The sequence below is a fragment of the Neopelma chrysocephalum genome, unplaced genomic scaffold, assembly GCF_003984885.1.
Source record: "Neopelma chrysocephalum unplaced genomic scaffold, ASM398488v2 Primary Assembly neopelma1_103b, whole genome shotgun sequence".
NCBI classification, from domain to species: Eukaryota; Metazoa; Chordata; class Aves; order Passeriformes; family Pipridae; genus Neopelma; species Neopelma chrysocephalum.
Genome location: NW_020897767.1, coordinates 5,024,883 through 5,051,672, shown reverse-complemented (window position 1 = coordinate 5,051,672; position 26,790 = coordinate 5,024,883). Strand labels below are relative to the sequence as shown.

The following is a 26,790-nucleotide window of genomic DNA, read 5'->3' as shown; positions in this document are numbered from 1 at the left end:
AGAAGTCAAGCCTCAATAATACATAATGTTCACGTCATTATTTAAACAACAATAATGATTCCAACATCCTGTACTTTATCAGATTCAGAAAGCAATGGCCTAGTTCATGACAGAACCCCAGTTCTTCCTGCTCTTTTTCCAAGGTGTAGCAAAATATTCAGTATGGTTGATGTAAATGAGTCAAAAGGTACACTGTCACACCACAAACTAACATAATGTCCTTCATAAAATTATGTGGTAAATCCATGGAAAGACAAATTGTTGGAAGGTGTTGGGTTGGAAGGGACCTTAAAGGTCATCTCGTTTCACTCCCCTGCCTTGGGCAGGGACACCTTCCACTATCCCAGGTTGCTCCAAGCCCTGACCAACCTGGCCTTCAACACTTCCAGGGATGGGGCATCCATAAATTCTCTGGGCAAAAAAAATATTTCATTTATAAATATATTTCTAAATTTATAATCTTGAATTTATATAATTTTAAGTATTGTAGAATAAAGTATAAAACAGTTTTTGCAGCTCAGAAAATCTCAAAAAGATTACTGACGTATAAGACAGCTTCTCTGGAATGACAAGAAAGAGTGTTTTGAAGATTCCTCACCAGCTACAACTTTCTTATTTGCTCCCAAATGACTGTTTCTCTAGTCCTTCAACCTACTCTCCTCTCCTAACAAAGAAGAAGAAACTATATAAAAACTTAATCTTTTTTCCATGAATTGTGAACAAAATAAATGACTAAAAATAATACTAGAGACAAAGAGGAGTAATCTATATAAAAACAGACCTGCCTGGGTTTTTTTGGAGGTGGTGTCAGGGTTTGTGGTTTGCCTTTGTTTGTCATTTGTTTTAAACTAATTCTTATCTCTAAGCATTATGCTTACATAAATACAAATAATGCTTACATAAATACAAATATATCAACACATACAATACTTTGAAGCTGTCACTTGTAATTCAGGGGCCTTTTCCCCTGGTAACTAACACTGTTTTGCATATTCCCAATTCATATTTCCTCATCTGATGTCTTATCTTTTTTCAGATTCAAATAACTAAACCTTCTAAGTTATCTACATGTAGATGATCTGATGAAACATCATTGTTAGTTTTACATGACATGATCAAAGCAGTTACATAGATGTCTGAATGCTAAAGAGACACAAATTGAAGATGAAAGAAGAAAAAAAATCATTTAATTTTTTCAAGGGGAAAAAAAAAAGAAAAAAGGAAACTATTCTGTTTATTATTAAAATGGCTGAGGTGAACTGCAGGAATTAAATGAGACATTTTCATAAAACTACAGAGGTGACAGGTGTGAACATAAACGGTGGGTTTGAAATGACATGGATTTGTTCATATCGGAAACAGAAGAGATTCCAAGTCTGTGATATGGACACACAGAACGGAATAAAGGCCAAGAGTTACAGGCACACAAGTAACAAGGAGGTTTAATTTCATGTACAGGACACACGAATTCACTAACATGACTCAGTGCTAAAGGAAAATTATTGGAACAGTAGTGTTTTAGACACTGCAGCAGGCAAACTCAGTTGGCCATAAAAAACCCTGGACATTATTCAGTTAGTGGTTATCAGAGAAAAAAATACATGTAAGGATAGAAGCCTTTGGGGGAATTATGGAAGTTGACATCCATGCATCTCAATTGTTGCAGGATGTAGATGGACTGTTGTGAAGAATAACAACATTATAAACTTAAATAGAAAACTGTGTGGAAAGATATCTATTACACAGCCATTTCTGTATTTTATAACAGAAATGTTTTCTATTCACAATCAGAAAAAATCTTATTAAGTATTAAAAACTAAATCAAAATTGCTAAATTAAATCTGAAAGTATTCAATTTTTCATTTTTAAAAAAGCAGCTAGCTGTGCTTTTCCTTATTTTTCTTTTACAGACAGAAATATCAGAACATCTGAGATGCTTTTTATTAAAGACAAGTCAGTTAATACATGAAGTTTGCAAGGAAAATTATTTTCAGATCTTAAGTAATTCTATCCATATAATGTCATGGCTTTCTTAATGAGTGAATTGGTATGAGTAAGTAGAAAAAAGTCACAGAAGAAAGAATCTATATAACAAAAATAACAGTGTGAAGGTGAAAGACCTAGAAATACTCACCACAGTAGAAAAGTTTCTCATCGGACTTGTCCTTACACTGAGCAATGCCATCACAAGTCAGCTGATAATCAATGCATTCACCATTTCCACATTCAAACTCTGAATAGATGTTGCAAGTAGAATTTTTAGCTGAAAATAAAACACATTAACACGTAATTTTTTAAAAGCTTTCACAATTAGTGAGAATGAGAAAAATGTCGGCTGCATTTGAAGTATCTGCTCCGCGGTTTTTGAAAACCTCAGCGCGAAAAATAAATAAATAAATATACAAACCCACGGTGGCATCAGAACTTAAAAGCTTCTGCAGAGAGAATCCAAAAAGAAAAATACAGAGCCAAATATCCAAGAAGGTACAGGCAGTGAAGTGACTTCAAGGCACAGATTCTGATAAGAACAACTTTGGAACCACTGTGCTCAGAGACCCTCTACTCTCACACACCTCTCCACAACCCCCAGTTTGCATGCAGCCATTTCTTAACAGATGTTTTAAAAACACAGCCCATCCAAAAGCAAGAATTAAACATTTACCATTGTCTAGCAGTTAATTTGAACCCTCAGGTCTGTTTTGTGTCACTGCAGTACACAGCTACCAGCATCAGTGCACTACATCAAATGGTAAAGATACAGCCAATTAAGAAAACCTCCTGTTTTAGGAGGTTCCCTTTTATTCACAAAAAAACCCCAGTGATATATATCTAATTTTTTGTGTTCTCAGCTTCTCATTTAGTGGATGTTTTATCTATTATTTTAGAAGAGAACAAGATGCACATTTAAAATTTTTACTTCTGCTTTCTCTTGCACATAGCTTTTCTATTGGCTCAGCTAAGAAACTAAAAGCTATCACAAAGTTGACACAGAACAATTTGTTCATGAACTTCATGACAGGTCATACATCTGCTTCATGTGCATGGTTCTAAACAAAATATTCAAGTTGAGAGAAACGTGAAGTATCCGGAATAGCCCCAGAAGAATAATTATGTTTCCTTCTTGTATCCAGTATAATTACTTCAGCACAAACTTAGGAAGAACCAATGTCTGATAGATTAAAAAGTCAAGCCAATATAAATTAAAATAATTTCTTGATTTAATTCAAACATGGAGAAAAATATAAAAGAAGTGCTGAAAATATAGCTTTTGGACAAGGTGAGATCTGATCTTAAATATAATTTATACAGTCCTTTACATCTTAATCAAATTTATCACAGCAATTACTTCTCCCTCTTTTCCTCCCATGTTTTAGAATCGTAAGAACTTAGATCTAAGAAATTATAGTTCATCTAGTTCAGCACCTTAAACTGTAACCTTTAGGAAAAGATGAAAAAAAAAAGTATGTATGGCATAATCTACCATCAGTTAAAGTCTAACTGGACACCCTTGCAGAGATTGCTTCAAACTCCATCTTGCAGAAACAAAGCATCTTAATGCCTTTCAAAGTGTTTCTTTGATGAGGAGTGAGTAGTCAGGGTAGTCATTACCCCTATAATCATCCAATCCCTCTTTGAATTTTACTGAAGCTTTGTCTCAAGAATCTTGACTAGCAGTAAGCTACATAGACCAATTACACTGTGGAAGGACAGGTAATTCCTTATATCAGCTGGAATTGCTAACTTTCAATTTTATTGAGTATCCGTTTCAACTGTGTTACGAAGAAAGCAACTTTTGATCTCACAGCTAAACTACAGTCTGTCTTATTTCCATCCTTCCCGGGCTACTCAATCCCAATGTTTAATGTCTAAGTCTTTCTTCTTTTTTTTTTTCTTTTACTAATAGCTCAGATGAACATTTCCTGCAAACATTCCAAAAAACTGATTTACAAGACAGAATCTCTCATCATGGTCTAGATGAAGATTTAAACATGGTTTTACCAACAAGCAATTTTTAGAGTTGCAATGCTTTTGGAAAATATAAATGCAACATAATAATTTTATAACACATCATCCGATGTATGAATTTATCTGCTGAACCTCTTTCACTTCCACTGCTGACCACAGCCTTGACCTTAAATAGTGAGAAAAAGGGCCTCAATCAAGGTTCAGCTTCAATAATTCATCTGATAGTCCTAGAGAGACCCAACGGATGCACACAGACACTTCTATCTCAGAAGTAATCACGACAGAGATGTAAAAATCCTAACTATGAATAAGAAAGCAGTATCTCACTACCATAATAAGGATTTCAGGGGAATATTAATGCTTTCTAACCCTCAAAAAGCCTTATCAGACAAAATAGTTAAATATATGCTGAATTGCCAGACCAATTTTTACAGTTTATAAAAGAAATAAAATTAATGGCTTGAGCCAACTGTCTTGTGATAGGCAACTGCATCACAGCATAGAAAAGCATCGTGTCAGCCCGTATTACTTACTCACACATCTGTTATCATCTATCAGAATTCTGTCCCCTCTACACGAGCAGTTCACTCGCCCGTCAGGCGTCAGAAGGCACAAATCATGACAACCTCCATTCATTTGTGCACAAGGAGATAACTCACCTGAAAAAACAAAGGATAAAAGAGGAATTCTGTTTTATTAAATTTGCTTCAACGGCCAACGTCTTTGAGAGAGCAAAGATCACCATATCTCAGATTCACGGGCAATTGATTCAGGTTTTCTCAGTCAGATGAAAATGTCAGCGTGCCTCAGATGCTGGCACGCTAAAGATAAACAAACACAGCTACCTTGAAAATAATAATTTAAAAAACCTACAACATTCAAACCCTGCCAAAATCTGACAGGAAAAAATTTAACTGCACCCATTGAGCACAACATCCACAGCAGAAAATGGTCATTCGATAATATTTATTTGCTTGGAAAGAGGTTATACCCCATCCTAAGTTAACAGCTACTGCAACAAGAATTTCTGAAACACCATGAAATGTTTTAACTCGGTTAAAACTAAATAAAATATCTGAAATGAATGATTCTGGACTTCAGAAAACAGTATATCTTGCTTTGCAACTTACAACTGTTGGTGTCATTGGCAACAGCAATAATGCCCATCGGCTGATGAGGGATATCAGAACGAAGAACTTTTGTGTCTCCTCCTGTGTATTTATTGGAACGTAGGATAGCTCTCCTCACCCCATCTGACCAGAAGATGTATTCATCATACACAGCCAGGCTGAGAAATGTGCCTGGTCCAGACTTCACAATTACCTAAAATACGGAAGTACAGAAGAGAAACACGAGAATTGTTGTCGCTGAATAAGAAGTTTTTAAAGTGCAAACTGGGACTCATATCACTTTATAGTTTTAGACAAAACACTTAATACTTCTATACTTACAGAACCTGAAAAAAATGGGATAACAGCACTTAAAGTGTGTTAAAAGGATGCTGCAAGCAGAAAACCAGGCATCTGTTCCTTAATTAAAAAAAATCACAGTTTATCTAAAGGTGCCTGTAAATATACCTACTCAACACACTACCTGCTTAATAGCTCGAACAGAAAAGAGAACAAGAGGTTCTTTCAACACGGCTGAAAGTCTAAAAATTCAGAGTTTTTATGAATCAAAGTGAGAAGCATGTTTCAGAACCGAAGAGCAGTCACTATATGATCACACCAGAAACTTGAACCCAAGACAATAAATGTTTTGCATTTTCCAATTAAAAAAAAAATATAAAAATCTCACCATAGAATTAATCAGTTTAAAACCTTGACAGAAAACATGAATTGTACTTCACTATATAGTAAGGTTTGAAAGAAAACTATAGAAATGCAATGAATTTGATTCCAGTCTAAATCACAGCTCCTATAAAATATTTTCATACATGTTCTTTCTTTTCATGTATCAAAATTAAAAATTTCACATGTACAGTTTCTGTTCTGAAGAATATGACACATTTTTAATCAGTTTTCTAGTTGAAAATTTAATTTTGGCTGAAAAGAGCTATTTGGAAGGGGGTTAATACTTCTCCATTAGTTAATAAAGGTAAATAACACTCTTAATATTTTTATCAAATTGTATTCTTCCAGGTTTCTCTGGAAAAAAATAGTAACTCATGCATATTCATAAAGTAGCATCAGTTCTGACCCAGGCTAGCAAAAAAAAAAAAAAAATCCCGTGTCTATGTACTACTTATCGTAGGGAAATTGGGATAAAATCAAAAAAAATAACATCTTTTAACAACACAATAGAAATCACTCTTTTTTTAAGCATCAATTCTCAACCCATATCTCTACTTAGATCACCATGGTTTTCCATCTGCTTTTTGTCCTTTATCCCCTTTCCCAAAGGGCCTTTATAAAAACAAAGAGATTTCATGGAAATCTCCGTGAACCCAGCACATGTGATGAATCTGAGCTATTCCTGCTGACTGCACACCTGCCCAGGGGCTGGTGCTCTGCTCACTCCTCAGCCTCCTTGAAAGTGGGTGCTATTTTAAAAATGCAGTAATGAGACAGCAGTAGCAATGGTCAATCCCAAAATTAATAATTAAATAAGTAATTGCAGGGGGAGGAAGTCTTTCTCTTCAGATAAAAAAATACACCTAATAAACCGGACATCCACATTTAATTCTGTGAAACAAAAGCCTCCATTTTTGCTGCTACAGCTATGCCTTGGAGATCAAGAAGGTGCCCTAACTCTGCAGGATTCAATACCAAGGAACGCTCCAGGGGCATTTTGTTCACACCTATGCTAAGTTCGCTGCCCAGAGCGTTACAACAATTTGTCAACATAGATATTTCTATTCCAGTGCACAGGAGCATTCCTGGTCATGCTTGAACTCACTTACACAGATAGAATATCAAAATTACTTATATTAATCAGATAATTATAACAAATTCTACATTACTATGCACATCATATATTTCTGCACATTTTTAAGAAGGTTTGACTAGAAAACCCTTTTTTCCAGGAAAGATTTTTCTTACTGATAAATATCCCAAGAGGATAACTTTTCTCTAACCAACCTTTTTCCAAAATTAAAAGCATTAAAAGATAGATGGGAATGTATTAATGGCAAAAGATTTTTCTGTAATTGTGCACATTTACTGTAAGACACTTTTCATAATACACTCTTAAAATCCTACACTATTCATATTCAGACATTCCATGAAAAAAAAAAATACAAATCATGTGTTTCTGAAAGATCTGTATGAAACCCAGCCAGGAAGAGTTTGCAACCCCATACTTTTTTCTCCATGCAAATGTGAAACTTTCCCAGTTGGAAGGATTTTGTTGTCACAATCAGTGCTAAAGAAGGCACTACCCTGTTCAGCTTTCTGTGCTCAGTAGCACTGTCATAATTTTTCTCAGATCGTAATAACAACACAATGTAAATTCATTACAGACTGATCACTGCTGTTCAACCTTGGGAGAGTTGAGATCCAAATAAAGTGTCACAAAAACAAACATCCAAAAGATTTGTTCACTAGTGCTCATAGCATTTCCTCTCCTCCATTATGTCACATCCCTATCCAAGGCCACTGGTTTTATTCAAGCATCCAAAATAAAGAGTTCATATTTCTATGAGGTTTTGGGCAAATTTACAGCCCTTTTAAAATCCTAAACATTATAATTTCTAGAATAACACTGAAAATTGTAACAATTTTTATTTTTATTTTTTAAGTCTAAGTACAATTTTAAAAAATTAAGAAAACCTGAACAAGACCTCCCTACCATCCCTTCCATCTGAATCAGTGGAAGACAGACACATCCAATAGTACATCACATGTTTTAATTCTAAATTATACCAACATTCAGTTACAGCAGATACTTCAAGTTCTGAGTAACAGATGTAAAGCTTTCTCTGGTTCCTCTAAAGAGATGAGGAGACAGGAGGGGTGGGATGGATGGGGGGGATTCAGAAGTTGCAAGACAATTTAATTTTAACTGTAATTTTTTATTTTTTAAGTTGTCCAGAGAGCTTTTGTTTTAACATATAGCTGCTCTAATTTGAGATATGTGTGGTAGTTTCTCTAGAAAAACTGAAAAAGGGGAGGAGCCAGCCAGGTAGACATGTCAGGTAGACAAGAATTTCTGCCAGAATATTGTAATTTGGATGATTTATATAAAACTCTTATTAGATTGTCAGTAAGAACTAGACTCATAATGATTCTTCTCATAACTACACTCAACTTTTAGAAAAATACTTTTTTTTTTAAAGAGGAGTGCATAAAGTTAATACACCAGCTTGAAATATGAGTTGCTTTTCATTATTTTAACTTTAATGAATAGCCTATTGATAATACTTCTCTTTCAAAATGCTTAATAATAGGGTAGTACTATCTAATAAAGCTTCTAAACATTCCTTAAGGGCTCTTCACTTTTCAAAAAAATACCCAAACCTCTGTAGAGGTCTATAACAAAATAACAATTCTAGTACAGAAAATTGCACTTAAAAATGTTAAAATATTATGACCATTTAAAGTCAATTACATTATAAAATCATTTTACAAGAATAAAGCAATACCATTAATTAAAAAATAAATAACATTTTAAATCAACATCAGAAAGCTCACTTTGACAGAACTGACTTATACAGAACACTACATTACTCAAAATTATCTAATGTATTTTATTGTTTAAAATTTAAGCCATAAAACAGTACCGCATATTTATTATTAAGCTATGAATACTGTTCCTAAAAGATTATAGAAAAAGAATCTATGAAAAAAATTATGAGACTGTAATACAGGGAAATCAGTTGCACAGCCAGGGTAAAACATAAAATAATCTAATTCATAATTTTTATGTATTTGATTAAGACACCAAAAAAAAAAAAGATACACATTTAGATCAGACTCCTTGTTTTGCTTGCTATTGATGTGATTGCTTTAGTAAAAAGCAAAAATGCTATCTCTTGCTGGATAAACAAATCTATAAGCCTTGATCTGGAGTATCCAAATTTTGCCCTTTCAACACTGTGATGTTATTGGACAAAAATGTTAATCAGAAGTGGAAGTGGATGTTAAAGACAAAAGAAAGAAATTTGGTGCTGAAGATTCCTGTTACCACAAAAGAAATTAGAAGATTTTTTTAGTCTAGGTTTATGTTGGGTTTTGTGGAAGAACAGTGCCAATCACTGCCACAAACTACTAAAAATAATCATGCTTTTTGTCGATTGGTATGAATGAAGACCCTATTTGCATCATTGCCATACCTTTAATGCATGGAATTTGGTTTCAATTATTTTATCTTTCAAAAATGCCTTCTAAATAACTTGAATAATAGTCACACAGCAAAGGATACAAAAGACATACTAGAATACCACATTTACCAAGAACAACAAGATCCTCTTTCTGTAGAATTACCCAAGAAAAATGAAACAAAATCAGAAGTGCTTCCTCTTCAGCAATTCATTTCTGTTCCTCCACGCTGGCAATGAACATCTAAGGCACTGAAGACCAAACTGCAGTGCTAAGTTTGCAGTGTTCCAGCTGCTCCTTAATTTGCAGTTCAGCTGAATGACAGATTAAGCAACTGTAACAAGCCTGTACTTTTCTGTTCCTTTGGAATGGCAAGTGCACAGCTCTGGAAATTACAACTGTATTAACCATGGTCTTTGAAACTACATACATATTATTGCCACAATACTTATTTTCAACATCGTAAATTACAAACTTCATCTAATATTACATTTAGTTCAATCTCCTAGAATTTTTTGGGAGCCTGAGGTATTATAAATGATCTTATTCTCCATAGCTTTAGAGATTAGTTTTATCTTTTCACTAATTCCTTCTTTAAGTTAATTTCTACTGGGCTATCAACACTGGACATTCAAGATATTTCAGCAAACAGTCCCAAAACTAAAAGTGCTGGATCTGTGTCAACCAGCTCTCTACCTCTCAGGGATTAGAGGATTTTATTGCCTTTGGCTAGGGAATAACTTTCATTAGGTTTGAGCTTAGCAATATTTTACAGAACTACTGAAAAGAAAGCAACTCATCAATGTCAGTGGAGTGAACTCCCTAGAAAAACAACTCACTAAACAGGGGGTGGGTATTTCACTCACTATATTGGTTTGGTGTTTCTTCAGATGAATGTTAAAGGGAAATGTGGACATTTAAAAAGCTGAGAAACAAATACTATTTTTATTCATACTTGCAAGAGAAAGGGATCAAGAATAGAACATTCCTGCTACAACTACTGTATTTATATTACTGGATAGAGAACATTAAAATAATCCACTTCACTTCTAGTACCATTATCTGCCAAGAATATCTATACTGGTTCAGAAAGAGGAATTGATTAAAAAGCCCAGAACATAACTCTTGCTCCCCTAACTATTATAATAGGTGGAAATAGGAAAGGCAAGCCACAGTGAACTTAAATGTCTGGGTTGTAAATTGTGCATGTGCTAACAACATCAATTTTTATTGGCATTTCTTGTTTCTCTGCTATTACTGTTTCTAATGCCATGTAAAAAAATCACAGGGAAGCAGAAGAAACTGAGTGATTTCCGCATGGAAAGCAGGCTCAATTTTTTTTTTTTTTTCCAGGCAACCGTCCAAGCTTATTAAAATATCTGCCTTCTAGTTGACATGATTTTCCTTCAGGTTAGTTTTCACATCTGATTCTTTATTAGTACACAGACAATACAGCAATGTGACTCTTGAGCCCAGATTCACATTCAGGACCTGAATCTTTTTGTAACTGCTCATATTGAGATTTTGGTGAGAATCTCTTTTAAGACTTTTTAGCACATTCTGATTTTAATGGAGTTGGACATTTTACATTTAAAATTGCTAGCATTTTGCATAATTTCTCTTTGTTCTAGATACCTTGGCTGATCTCACTTTTATCCTGCCTTAGTGAGTTATTCGGCTACTTCTCAAGGTAACATTGATGTCATCATGAAGACCTTTCCAGAATTGACCAAAATGACCCAAATTTCCCCAATAATATTTCTACCACAAAGAAATATAATGCTTGAAAAGTAATTTTTAGCTGTCAATTATAAACTCAAGTATTTCAGAAATGCACAGCCAAACTTAACAGCTTCCATTTCTGCAGTTAGTATTTTGAAGAGTAGTTCTGGTAAAATGTTTCCGAACATAACAGAAATTGAACATCAACTATGGAAATTGTTTAATTGCTTTAATACAGAAACTCAACCGAATAAAAACATATATTCTATAAACAGAAAGTTACAGTTCCTGGCAGGTTGCAATTACATGAAGGTTATAATTACCAGAAACACCTCTAAACCCTTACTGATTCTAACAATCACACTTGTAGGCCTACAAAACTATAACTGAGACCAAAACATTCCAACTTGAATGTTAGAAAACAACTAGGCAGACATCTGTTTACAGGAATTTAAGTATCTTTCTAGTTTTTCACATGTAAAATGTTAGAGAACACTAAACACTGAAGAAGAAAAGAAAAAATCAAAATAGTTCACAATTTATTGGAAAAACAAGTCTAAAACATGAAACCAGCTTTAGCTGCTGTTGGCTCAATCTCTGTGTTCATGAACAAAATGATATAATTAAAGCACTAAGCAGCTAAAACCAGCTGTGGCCACAATATTAAATCCAACGGAGGGCAGGAGCAAAAATGGAAGATAACGGGGGAGTGATTGTGAAAAAAAATAATTGCCACTTTTGCTTTTCAAGCAGCCACAGCAGAATGAGAAATGTTGGAAAAAAAACCACAACAACCTTTATTTTTTTTAAGTAATAAAAAGAAAAAAAAAAGTAACAAAGAAATTTCCAAAATTGAAAGAGTATTCCAGCAACCACTACTAGTTTTTTAATACTAGTATTAACATATCAGCTCAACACAAAATCAATAAACTCTTACAATCCACTTAAAAGAGTCAATTCAATACTTCTAAATTATTTTCTACTCATTCATTGTACTAGATTATTGCGGTGAGTGGAATGAAGAGAGAAGCTGCTGTCTGGAAGAAAATTCATTACATTACCATTAGCCTTTCATGTTCTACTATCCAATTTCTACCTTTGTTAACCTAACTGAAACTGGAGAGCAATGAAGCAGAGATAGTGAGGCCAAGGGTAATCTGTTTAAACTATTTTTGACAGGTGGTTGATGGCAGGACCACGCTGAAACACCCTAAAGAAGCTCAGATCACCAGAACAGTGAAATGATCATTACTTGTATTCTCCTAATGTCACAGACACCAGAGATCTTGTCAGGCTGGACGGCATGTGAAAGAAGTAAAACAACTGCCCTGGAAATATTATTTCATGAAATCAATAATGCAATTACCAGCTTGGGTTCTGGTATTACTTGTATCACTAAGAATTCATCTCAAGGTGATCAGCAGCTGAAGTGCTGCTGATGAGGCAACTACTAGCAGCCTGCTAGGTTTTTTCTGGTATGACAACCCTCATTTAACTAATGCAGGAAAAGTGAGTACTCAGATCAGTGTTTTTGGCAATAGAATTAGCTGATTCTCCCAAAACAAGTATCAGTGTAGGACAATTAACAGTAGCATATCCTTGTATAGGTAACACAACAGACTTCCCAAGAAGCCTTCAGAAGATCATGATGGACTCAGCTTATTGCTGTCAGGAGCTTTCCTGTTTATGCCATTGGGAAGAAGAGTTAAAATGACAGAAAGCCAAACCAAAAGGACATATAGTAGGAAAACTGAGCGTTTCAGTGTTCAGTGGCTGAGAAAACCGAATTACCAGTTTGTCTTGCTGATGCAAATTGAAAGCCAGAGGCCTCATAAAAAAGCAGATTTTAGTAATGGTTTCTGCAACCAAGTTGCATCATGTCCCATCTCATGTTTGTGAGGCCTATTTTGTTACACCCTGTGCAAAGATGAAGTAGTTTAAATATCTGCTAATTACCTTGTACTTGACTGGCAGCAAATTCAAAACCGTAAGTAAAACAGGATCACTAAAGTAAAACTAAAAACGATTGCAAAATGCAAAAAAGAACCAGAACTACAAGACAGAGGCATATATCAAAAAGTGGAAATACAGCCAAAATAAATGGGAAAAAATAATTCTAACTGAAAAAAAAAACCATAAGAAAATAATTTAGCAATTCCTCTCAAACTGGAAGAAAAGAATATCCAATCTAGGAAGAGTTATTTTAAGAGAAAATTACTGAAGCATAGAAGATGAAATTACTTTAAAAATTACTTACTATTTGTGATCTAAATGAGATACTTTTCTCTTTTCCCTAATAAACGTGACAAAAATAGTAGCGATGTAGACAAATAAGTTCATACATCGAGATGACAATATACTTAAGTAAAGCAAATCCCCAGAACAAAATGTATATAACTACTTCTGTATATCCTTAAGCTCCAGGAACCTAAGAATAAGTGTCTGAATTAGAAATAAGCTTGCAGGCACACACAAAGAAGTATTAGTACAACTTCCTACTTGTCAAAGAGATAAAAGTGGCTTGTGTCTTCTAAATACACATTTTTAATTGACCAATGAACCTTACTTCAATACAGTTTGTCATTTACAATTATTATAATGTGTATTAATACACGTGATGGAGTAACATCCAAAAAATCCTCTAATTTACTGTCAGTCTTCAAAACTGATAACAAAATAGAAATAAAGGAGAGAAAGTCAAGAGAAGGATAATGTAATATATTAGAACTTTCAAATTGTGATCCAAGTCTTACAAAGGAAATAGCTGACAAAGCTGACAAGTATCAGAAAAAAAATGGGTAATTTCCTCTCCCTGTATTCATCCCTATATGTACCCCTTATATCTGTATTTTAAGATGGTGACAAGTCCCTCAAGATACCATTTGAAAATTACTTTTATGTAGTAGACAGAAAACTGAGGTACTTTCCAAATACATAATTATTCAAAATGGTCAGGAATAAGAACAGAGAAGACTGGATATATTTGAGCAGAACTGTTGAATGGAAGTAGAATTTAAGAAAAACATCCTGTTTTTATCTCGCAAATGACAATGCGGAACAAAATTCCCAAGAAAACCCCAATTTACCTTCTGTCTGTTAACCAATTTAAAATTTAGAATCCTTCTAGCTTTGGTTTGTCCAGTTTCTGATATATTTACTGTTTCTGAAAATATTAGTAAGCTGTGGTTAATTTATACAAATGAAAACAAAAAGAAAAAAAATTATGCAAAACTACATGCTGTTACAAGCTTGGCTCTCTTATTTTGTTCTGATAGGAAAATTTTGTCTAAACAAAGTGTGTGGAACTTCTGGATAAGATTCCAGAAAAACAAGTAATTTTCATTTAGGATGCAAAAATATTTCTTAAGCTTTTATACTGCATATGAAGGACTTTTTTAAAGTTAATAGATATCAAAGTGAGACGACGCGCACTAAATTTTATGTCTAGGAATGGAAGACAAGCCAGAACATGTCCTTCATTCATTTTATCCTGAACTTTGGGAGGTACAAAATCCCTGAAAGGAAGATTTCATAAAATATGAGAAGTGTAGTACTAAACATGCAACAGAATCTCAAGCACAGACCAACTGACTTCAGCATGTTCCTGGTAAAAGGTCTACTTGAGCTGAAACTAACAGGGCACTCAAGGACCAAAAGTATTATGATGAAGGAGTAAAGGAAAATGTACAGTTAGAAAAGAAAAAAAATTGTCCAGTAACATTCAAGCATTACAGAAAAGAAATTCTGAGCAAATAGAGCATTATTTGTAGTTCAATAAAGTTTTAAGTTGTAAATCTAGTATACAAATAATACTGGGAGAAACTTAGGCAACTAATGATGTTTCTGTAACATTTTCACTTTAAAGATGCTAAAAAATGCAAACAGATATACAATGAGTGTATTCAGGATTTTTGTTTTACTTACATATCTTTGTGATCCATCATATTCACACCTCTCAATTTTTCCCAAGCTGCCATCTGAAAAGTAAAGTTTCTCCGCCCTGTGATCAATGGTCAGTCCATTTGGTGTCAGAATATCTGTACTAATGATAACCTGTGCATTTTTGCCTGAGAGGGTAGATCTCATGATACTTGGGAGCTGCTCATTCCAGTTAGTCCAAAACATTAAGCTGTATTAAAATCAAAATAACAAATAAAACCATAAGATACATTTTATAATTTAGTTCTCTATTAAATGAACAACAGAAAAAAACCCCATATACGCCTTCACAGACAATTTTGAATGTCATCTAGGAGTAATTGTGATAATCAGTGGTGAATAAGAAAATCTAATAGTCAATATCCTATAAATTATAGCAGTTTCCTAGTTCATTAATTTGTATACAAGTACAGATTTTTTTTCTCTTACAGATCTGTTCAATTCTGATCATGTCTTTATACTAATACACCATTACATTTATACTAATACACCATAAGCTGTGGAATGATATAAACTTAATTCTGTTAATGTGTATACTTGTAATTTCTAACAGTGAAATTAACCTGTAGCTTTTCCCATATTAGAAATGCTACAGACCAAAGGACTGGGATGCAGAAGGTTGATTGTGGGAAGAAAGTCCCATTAATGTGCTCTACAGGAGGCTCATTCAGCCCCTTGTTGTGGTTAACAATGGTGGACAAATGTTATGGAATGAGCTGTGGATATAATTCACAGACTGATCAGAACCTGCCCATTCTCTTATTACAATCTCCATCAGTATTTAGGTGGTTTACTTCTGATATCCAGGTAAACATATTTTACAATACAGTATAAACTCTTAATTTGCATAAACAGGACATGAAATCACTCGTGGAAATAACCTTGACTACTCGTGCAACATTGTACATTCAGCTACCAATTTAAAAATGGGATTTAATAAGGAATTAATGGAGCCCAGGCTCACCAAAGGGGAGACAGTTACAAGAAGTAGAAAAGGCAGGTTGCCTTTTTTCCAGAATTAAATGAGAAGATTAAAGTACCTCAAATTTTTAAGAATTTATTAACAGGAGTAGAAATATAAACTTTCCTACTATTTTTACTATTTTACTAAGAAACACAGCCTTCTTTAGAGTGGCCAAAAGGGAACTAAGACTTCTTTGCAGGATGTTGTCCTTAAGTACTGTAAATGTTCATCTGTTGTTATATACTTTTATACTACCCTGATTTCTGTGATAACCACGTGGGCCCATAATTTGCACACAAGAAACTCAGGTTCCTTTTGGTAAACACTTAATTTTTTTTTTTTTAATTTAAGCTGTAAGAGTAATGTGTCTGACGAAATCACTAAAACAACCACGCATTAATTTGCATTTAGCTCACTTTTAAGAAAAGCAGCTTGAACTTTTTAACATTCCATGATAATGTAATGACTATTTGAAACATGAAAACATATAAAACGTTGTACCTTAATTCTGCAATTGCTTTATAAAACATACTAACAATTTTCCCCTAAGCGAAGAAACCTACATAACCTTCGTAGGTATTAGTATTTCACAGCATTAGCTGACTGTGAAATAAAGAAGTGCCGCTTGGCAGGGGGTCAAAACTAAAATCTGGTAAGGAAGATGTAATACATACTTTTGGCATTCATCCAGAGCCAGCACGTGTGGATGATCATCCTCTGACATGGTTATTACGGCTTCCCGGTTGAAAGCCCCTCGACGCCTCTGGTCAACGGTGTGTCTCGTGATGGAGGATGTGGTGGAACTGGTCCAATACAGGGTGTCCCAAGCTCTGTGATAAGCAAGTCCCTCCACTGACCCGACATCTGGAAGCAGACGGTTACAGACAGAGCAAATCAAACACCTGCTAAGAAGATGTTTGTTTTTATTTTTCTTCTCAGAGCTGATCCTGCAGACTCGCAGAGTTCAGCTATTTAAGCCCGAGTCTGTCAATTCTTTTATCATTTCTGCTGATTATTTTTTTTATTGGAATCAAAATCCTAATTTTTTTCGTATATTTAAATAAAAAAAGAAAAATAGAGAGCAAGACCACCTGTTAACAACCCTGTAATATACTGGCCCATTCTAACAATCATTAAATTAACATTGTTATTACAGTGTCCCCAGACGATATATTAGAAATAACAAGCACTTATTCAAGACAGCAATAATGTAGTCACATCTTCAAATACCTTTTACACTAAGTTTAAATGGTTTTAAACCAAGATTAAATGGATGTTTTCACTAGTTACTTTTATTATTTAGCATGATCTTTCAATGTATTTTCTGACACTGATACACTTACATTAATAGGGATCAAAGTGTCCCGTTGTTATTAACTGTGTGAGCTTTAGTTAAACACCTGAAAAGTACTGAAGAAATACCAACTCTAAAGGTCTCAACATCAATATATAATTTTAATAAGCCGTAATACCACACTCTTTCATTCGACATAAAAAACTGTGAGCTAGAAAGAAAATATGAATAAGAAACTAGACCATATATTTTAATGTCCAGAAAAGATAAATTCTATCTGGTCCCAATATATAAAAATGAAAGACTGTGAGGAATAGGAGTAATTATTTCCTACCATTATCTTATAATTGCTACAGAAATGTATTTTGATAACTTCACTTATTATCTTGTTAGAAACAAATATTTTTAGACCAGAAGGTTCATGCAGCTTATTATTGAGCTACAGAAGGCAAAAACCTAGAAATATAATTAGGATTACATTATGCTGGTTATTACAATTTCCATTCAGCTTGCTGAAAGATGTAATATTTACTGTGCAATTCATACAGACAGAACAGAAAGTCCCAAAATAAGTTTTATCACACTGAAACAGCAAACACTAAATCAAAACTTTGAGGCAAATAACTCAAAACTACGAGGCAAATAATTATTTATCGGTTTCTGTATCTCTTTCTAAAGCACTTGGAGATGATCTGACTACATTTTGTGACATATCTGGGGAGAAGTCTCAGTGACTTGTCTTAAAAGAAGACATTCCTTAGAGGGAGGTGAATATGTGTAAAAATAGTTTATCTACTTATGAAATAGAATTCAGGAAAAACAAAAGATATCTTCAGCTTACTTACAAGTAATTCAAAATTAGACAGTTTACCTGGCATTGAAAGCAACTTGAAAATTACAAAAATCTCCTTAGAAGAGGTTTACAAAAATGACCCTTTTGATATTAATTCTGGTTTTTAAAAAGATGAGTGGGTTACATTCATTCTTTATCTGCCTTATAAATTTATTTTTAATTTTAAGCATTAAAAACATTGAAATATGGTGAAGGTTTTAGAAATCAATAACTGAAAAAAATATTCAGTTCTTTCAAATATCATGACAGAGATGGGCAAGCACCTACTGAATTATTCTAAAGCCAATTGGAACATGTCTGCATGCAGGGTTATTATTAACTGTGGTTTAGGCCAGTTCTGGAGGGGTTTGTCCCTACTATGAACTGAGAAACCCAGTTGTTTGATTCTTGGGTTTTCCACCCCTGAGCACCCACACCACGTGCATTTATTTTTCCCAGGGCAGTTTTCCTGAATGAAACAACTAATTCATTCTGGGATGTAGCTCATGCACTCTTCCAGCAAAAGTTTGTTACTTTTTCTGAAAAACGAAACAAAACAAAAAAAACAAAAGCCAAAAATCAAAACCAAGTCTCTTTTAGGAGTGCAAACAAGACCACATCAGGTTTTGTTCCTTTTGCCTACAGAGACTTCCCAACTCCTGAAATCTCCACACCTCAAACACAGCTTAACTTGCCCAAACCAAGTTTTGGAATATACGAAAAATACCTTTGACATCATAGCATCAAAATATCAACCTTAGGACCAACAACCAACACAGACACACAATTGTCAGCAGTGTGAGTCAGAAGAAATCCTGAAAGTAATGACAGTTTCTCAGAGCCAGAGGAACACAACACAGGATTCAAAGGGCACTTGGACTGCCCAAATTATCCCAGAGACACAGGGCCAAGCACTGCACACATGAACCACTCTGCTCCCTGACCTGGGAACAGAGATCACTCCCAGGGCCAGAGGTCTCTACTGCCTAGATATGGGTCCTGATAAACTTCTTGGTCACTTCCTGCAAATCTTCCACTAACTCTGAAATTAAAAGAAGCTTAGTAAGTCTGATAACTGTTAAAATAAAGGGTCAGGAATACAATTTTAACTTAATCTACTAATTTCCATTAAAATTATATGCTGAACCCCAATTTGAAACTACATAAAATTCTCTAAACTAAAACCAATGCTCTTAGATATCAACTCACTATCTAACTATTAGGTTTCCCTGTGTGGAATCACAAGTTGGTTTCAATGGTCCTCATGGGTCCCTTCCAACTTGGATTTTCTGCAATTCTACTAAAAAATGACAAAGGTATTGACATTTTCTGACCAGTTCTTTCCTTTATTTGTAATGAACAAAACATGAGAGCATTTAATGCTCTTCATTTGTAAGATGTCTATCAGAAAAAAAAAAAGAAAAATCCCTTGTGTAACCTCTTGAATTTCTAACAACTTCAGCTTTGTTTCTTGTCTGAATCTGTCAAGAAATTTGAGAGCAAGCTGGTTATATAACATTGCTACAGTAGAGTTTTAGGCTGACAAAAGATAATGATGTTGTTCCTGCCACAGATAGATGTGATGAATTAAAATACAACTAGAATGATGAAAGTGCTCTTCAATACCAGATGTGTTGGTTTACTTTAATTTCTATACTAAAGAGAAGAACTCAATTTTTTCACAGGTTCTAGAAGGTACAGCTTCACATTCTGACATTGGACCAACACATCATCCTGCAATTCCATGTTAAAGTCTGTAAATCGTGACAGAAGAATGTTTAATTCCATGTTACTATTTATAAAATGGTAATAACTAAATTTTTAGAAAACAGATACATGGAAGGTTATGGTATATTTAGAGACGAGCAAACATTTAGCATACAGATGAAAAATGTTTTAAGAAAATAAAGTATGCAGTTTTACAAAAAAACTTTGCCATATATACATATGTTCTCAGTGGAGCAAAATTAAAACAAAACAATCAATAAAACACTTTATTTCAAAGAGAACAACTTTAAAAGAAAATAAAGAAGCTAATATTCAAAGACTCAAGAAATCTTCATGTTTATGGGAACGCCAATGATTAATACTTAGACTGAAAAGAAAAAAAACAACTCAATACTTTAAAATAGCCTGACAACAGAATCAGGTTGTGAAAACTGTCTCTAATCAAATATCCAGTATCCAATTAAGGATTAAAAAAGCCTTTAATCAGAGTATGGTGAGGCATTGGCCCAGAGAAGCTGTGGCTGCCCCATCCCTGGAAGTGTTCAAGGCCAGGTTGGACGGGGCTTGGAGCAACCTGGTCTAGTGGAAGGTGTTCCTGCCCATGGCAGGGGGTTGGAACTGGATGATATTTGAAGTCTCTTCCAACCCAAACCATTCTGTGATTCTCTGTAATAAAAATTCAGAAACTTTTTGATGTATACATGTTTTTTAAAGAAGAGAGGGTGCTTTATTAGATGATCACGTCTTCAAGCAAATTAAATCTGAAACTATCAAAAAGTTCAGGAGACAAACCCATGGACGATAATGGTTTCATAAATACCTCAAACAGAAAAATTCAGACTAAAAAAAAAGCTTTCCTCATAAAAAATAATCAGGGGAATTAAATTGCTTTGATGTAAGACAAGAAAAACATATTAAAATTAAATTGAAAACTATGCTGCAAACACATACTAAGTGCATTTGCTTAGCTCCCCCAAAAGATTAATTCTGAAGGATTTACACCAAGCACATCTTTATTTGCCAGTAAACTTTTAGTATTATCATGTTCTGTGTACTTATGGAAGTGAGAACTCCACCAATACAGAAGAGATGCATTTAATACTTTTAGAAATCTATAAATAAGGCAGCTTTCAAGTCAATGACATAAGACTTGGAGAGTAGGTGCTAAAACAATACAAAATTTAAATAAATTCTTACAATGGATAATACAACTTTGTTCCTGTTAACATGCAATGTGAGCTGGATGAAGTGTCATCAGTACACTGGTCAGGCAAATCTTCAGTATAGTAAGTTATCATTGATAATACAATTTTTTGTTAGTTTATGTTTCTAGGTTAAAATATTTTTTTTTTGTTTTAGAGGTTATTGATGAATCTCCAAATTCCCATAAATCTTTTTAACATGATAAAATAAGGACCAACTGAGGACAGAAGTGATCCTACAAATGGTCCTCTGGACACTCGGACGTTGTTCCTCTAAAACTAAAACCTTTTAGCAACTCCATATTGTTAAAGACAGAACAGTAGAGAAGATTCCAAAGCACATGCATTTCAGTATTATATCTGTGCAAACCAGCAATGATATTATTTTATATTTACTTATGTAAGTACTTCCTTAAAGCATATTCCAGTGCATTTTTTAAAATTATTTTTATATACATTTTATATGTATATATATAATAAATATATTTTAATATATTTATATTAGAAATATGGCTTCATCCTCTCTGGTGCTACAATTGAAGGATTTAGTCCCAAAACCTACAATAGGATGAAAATTAGCAATTTGTTTACTCTCAACTTCATATTTTTGCAGCATCATGTAGTATTCTGAATTGGTAAAGCATAAAGGAACTGGAAATGAAAAGAAACACATTTGTTTTACTGACATATTGAATTAAAACACTGATGGCATTAGATGCCTACAGCACTGATTAGATTTATTCTAGCCATGAAGCAACAGTTTATGATTTTCACATGAATTGCATACTTAAATGAAAGGAACATTAATACAATATGATATTAATATACAAATACTCACATTATTCACCTGCCACTGACATTCTGAATTAAATCAGTAATGGGGTGTGTAACTGATTAAATATCTACACAAGAGAATGCAACAGCTTATGATTTACAAAGGCAATGGTAGAGTGATCACATCATTACGTTGCCAAACGCTATCTATCACTTTTACTGAACTTAACGAAGATAGATTGCATCCCACAGATGAGATGCAGCCTATAAATACTGTCATGCTGATCTTCATCTGACTTTCCCAGGGAACAGACAAGCAACAAATCAATAACTGAAGAACTCAGAATAAGCTCCCTTACTATTGCAACCAGGAAATAAAAACACTAAAGGACATGAAGTTTAAATTATCCAGTAGTTGTTGCCACTGGCTTTTGATAATATATATACTAGTTCTCAATTTCCGAGATTTTTATCTCTTATCTTATACTTTTAAAATTATCTAGGAAGTTTACACTAAAAACTTTTCCAGTTGTACCACTTCAATTACCTTTTCAATTTCATATTTTTACCAACTCCTTTTCTTTAGCAATGCTGTAAAGCAAGAACAACTCTCAACATCATATTTTTTTTAATGCTCAAAAGCCATCGAAGTAATGAAATTGATCATGAACAGCACTTTCATATCAGAACTTTGGAGAAGGCTTTCATGTTCAGCACTGAAACACCTGCTTGATCTTCATTCATTCTGTGACTTGGCTTTGGGAATTTACCTTTCAGGATTCAGCCGGGCGATTGTTACACCAGACTGGTCACAGGAGGGGACCCTGCTTTCTGTCACTCTGTTTGTGTAAGATTATGGGGATGGGTTACAGGTGGTCACCGTTTGATCTGGGGTGAAAGAAATGTCTCACAAGCACTGAAGCACCTGAAGAGAAGGGTTTAGATTCACATTTCTCACTGGCTGCACAATTAGAACGTTAAATAATTCTTTACCTTCTACATTGCTCTTCAAGTATCAGAAAGCAAGAAGCCTTTTGCTAAACAAAAATTCTATGACATTAATAAGTTTATAATAAACTGTAATAACCAATTGTATCCTTGCTCTATTTACCCTAAGAATACAGTTTTCTTTCAAAGCAGATATAAAGTTTGCTAAAATTATACCATAAATCAGCCAACACCTCTATCATTTTTCTGTATCTTCAAAATATAAACCCATGCTATAATCTATTCCACATTAAAGATTATTAAATGTAATAAGACAGTATAAAAAAAAGGCTTTGGGTTCTTCAAAGCAACAACTACCCTAAGTTCAAGGCACTGCAAACATCTCCATGGACGTAACCTTATTATTCCTTCTAACTTACTGAGGCAATACAAGTTAACAAGTGTTATAATATCATAACTTCAATATAGTTAAAGTATCCATGTAAAAGAGTCTTTAAAAGCAGAAAGACTTCCAGAATGGAAAGCTAACCTATGGAGATGGAAGTGTTTCATCACATTATTTAAAATCTCAACAACTGTCATGGAAGAAATGTTTTGCTAATTACAAGAGCCCATATTATCTTTTCGTGCATTACATGGGGACTCTAAAAAGAAACAACTTACTATTCACCCTTAGCACCTTTAAATCAATACTACTAGACTAAAAAGCCTTCTAATAAATATATATAAACACACATTTTTATTCTTAATGTTGAAATAAAACCAAACACTAGAGAGATATTTGAGGTGTTAATGGCAGAATAGCCTAATAATCTAATAATATTTGCTGGATCACATTACTCTTTAGAATTAAACACTGAAATTCAAGAGATATTCCTCTGTGTAGCTTTTTCCTGAAAATTCACCAAACAGTTTTACATTTAAGGCAACTAAATCAGAGTTGCTAAGGTAAAAATTTAGTAAATATTTGCATCAATAAAAAAATCTAAGGGCAATTTTTTACAGTTGAATCAGCCAGAAATAGTATTAATTCCTCATGAATAACCTCAAGTTCAATAGGCAAAAACACTTTTCCTCAACACTGAGGTTGGGAATGCTCACGACATACCACACTAAAAGATCAGTGTAAGTCAGCTCCTGTCATAAATACATTTAGAGTTTCACACCAGAGACACCTAAACAACACATAAATGCACAGGACTACATCACTCTAGAATAACAAATGCTTAATATAAAATTAGATTACTTTATCCACCTATAGCAAAAACTCATAGATTTTACCCACTAATCATTGTCTAGTGGAAGGTGTCTCTGCCTGTGGCAGGGGCTTGGAATGAGGTGATTTTTAAGGTCCCTTCCAACCCAAAATATTCTGTGATTCTGTGATTCTCTAATATGCAGCCACATACAGAAACAAAAGACAGTGTTAAATTGGACAACTTGTTTTCCACGTTGGAATAATAAATATTATGTTTTACTATTTAAATATCCTAGACTTAACAACAGCCTCTCACTTCCCTCCTTTAAAAAGTGAAAATCACTGGACCTATATGCAGTTATAATGAATATACAAATACATATAGCATATACATATAATACACCATATACAGCTATAATGACTCCATTTATGAAATGAACAGCAACAATATTCAAGTATTTATTTTTAACAGATTAAAAATCCCTCTCCTGGAGAAGAAAGCTCCAAAACTGAAGGGATCTCACAATGTACCAAAAGTAATGCTCTGTAAGAGAAATGGGAACATAAATGCCTTTTTGACAGTTAAATTGGACCCATTTAGTTAGGAAGAATAGTAGCACACATTGGAACACCTTTAAAAGATTCAGACTGTAAAAAGCTTTACAATACATCACAGGATCTGACACTTTATGTTAGCAGTGAAAAGATTTTTGTGCTCTACAGACACTAGTGCCTCAGGTTCAAAACAGGAGCGTTTTCTCACATAACACTTCCTTTTGTGCTGTGAGAGACATTACACTGGCAAAATACCTCAGTGCCTTTGTTTACACAGTGAGGAGAAAAACCATTGAGTGTATCTCATCTTATTACTTTTTCCTGTTTCTCATTTGCTTCTTTTTTCTTGCCTTGCCTCCACCTTTTTTCTTTAGTTTTTACTTCATTAGTCTTCTGTCTACTGTTGCACTGCTGCATTAAAGCTATTTGAATATCGCAGTGTTTTTCTACAGACAAACTGAAGCAGGCTTTGGTTAATTCATGTATTGCTTCAAGCTTCTACCTATGATAAATAATAATTTAAAAAAAAAAACTATTAGCTTAGAAACTGAAACTTAGCTTTTTAAAAAAAGGCTTCTTTGTATAAACATAAGCTCTGAAACAACTTAGGTCAGTCAAAAGAATATTTGTGCGAAATCACAGGCAAGAACAACGTAAAAACTGGCAATAAGAAAGATTAAACCTGATGAAGTTACTTAGAAAAACAAGAAAGAACAAGTCCCTGCTGAGTGACCAAATGAAATATTGCTCATTTCATCAGCATAGTTCAGAGCTAAGAAAAAAATCCCCTCCAAAATCCTAATGCTGCACTAAACCCAAAGGTGGCATGGCATGGCTTACTATGCACATGCTGGGCTGGTTTTTTGTTGTTGTTATTATTTCTTGCTGCTGAAGACAGAACCCTCTCAGGTACAGGGTTCTTGGTGAGGTTTGAATCTGTTTCTAGTGAACTGGAACAAGTTAGATAAAGTTGTTTATACGCTGTAAATCTACTTTCCATGAGCCGAAAATGTGTTAGCTAATGGTTGTTTATGAGTTGCAAATCTGTTCAGTGAGGTGAAAATTTGTCAGATAATGGGTTGTTTATGAATTCTAAATCAATATTCAGTGAGTCGGAACTATGTTAGATAATGGCTCGCGTATGGGTTGTAAATCTGTTTTCAGTGAACTGGAAACATGTTAGATAATGGGTTGTTTCTGGGTAGTAAATCTGTTCTCAGTGAGCTAAAAACATGTTAGATAATGGGTTGCTCGTGAGTTGTAAATCTGTTTTTAGTGAACTGGAAACCTGTTTAACAAAGAGCTCTATATGTCTTAAGTGTTTTTAGCGTGCAGAAAGTTCACTAATCTATTAGATCTGAGCAGCACGTCTGATTTCAGGGAGGTAGAAATCCATCAGGTAAGAGATTCCTTACAAGCAGATTTACATTCAGTGAACTAAAAATCTGGGACAACAGTATGTCGTATGTAACATATCCTAATTTCTCTACTGAAGTCAAATACTGAATAAAGGTTTGTGTGATTTTTAGACTTCAACTTAATGAGGTAGAACAATGTTGTAGAACTGATAGAACCACACTAGATATTTCCATTGTGGTTTTGAATCTCTCCCTAATAAAGTAAAACTTGCTACAGATATGTACTAATAATTCTGAATGAAAAAGATAGCAAAATTAATGTAACAGATGTTATTTTTTCAATCCTGAAATGAAACATTATTACTAAAATCTCTCAGCTGGATTCCATTTAATAAATTCTATGGGATCCCAGATTCTTAATGTAGAAATCAGAAAAATGTTAGAATTTTGCTGTCTTCCAGTGAATGGAATTACTGGTGTCAACCAATCCTACCACTGCTTTTTCCTTTATAGGTGTGGTTGGTTAAATACGTCAAGCAGCCCCATGAACTGTCTCCTGTTTACAGTGAGAGAAAAATCACATGCAGACTGTGGGATGGAGAGCTATATAATACAAAAATACCAGCTGAAAATGAATGACTCAACATAAACTAAAGGGCTCTAGAAGAAGAGCAATAAACTGACATATACTGGGATGTTATAACCCTTCTCATTTACAAAGTATTTCTACAGAATAATACAGAAGCCTTTCTACAAAATGCCATAGTTTACATATACATCCCAAGCATGTACAGTAAATTTCTTTGCAAGGATACAAAATTTCATCTGACATTCAATTATTCAGAGTGCTGACTCTGCTAATGAAAAATGAAATCGGGCATATTAAGTTACAAGTAGAAACACTTCCTAACAATTTCTTAAAACTATAATTCTCAACTATGCTTTATGGAATGTCTTTTGCTCTTGTAGAACAACCTATTATAAAGTAATGAGGAACACTTTATTGTTCTTTTAAAACCCAATTTCTATCTGCATTGGTGCTTCACAAGTAT

General features: G+C 34.0%; 1 protein-coding gene across 7 annotated transcripts in view; it reads right to left on the bottom strand.

The window, feature by feature from the left end:
• Positions 1–26,790, bottom strand: part of LRP1B (LDL receptor related protein 1B) — a 677,950-nt gene that overhangs the window by 127,154 nt on the left and 524,006 nt on the right. For all 7 annotated transcript variants that reach the window (XM_027695895.1, XM_027695888.1, XM_027695892.1 and 4 more), the window contains 5 exons: positions 16,524–16,713; positions 14,871–15,075; positions 5,097–5,289; positions 4,500–4,625; positions 2,135–2,263 (listed from right to left, as the gene is read on the bottom strand). In XM_027695895.1, the coding sequence (XP_027551696.1) occupies positions 2,135–2,263; positions 4,500–4,625; positions 5,097–5,289; positions 14,871–15,075; positions 16,524–16,713 (843 nt within the window). The remainder of the gene's footprint in view (positions 1–2,134; positions 2,264–4,499; positions 4,626–5,096; positions 5,290–14,870; positions 15,076–16,523; positions 16,714–26,790) is intronic.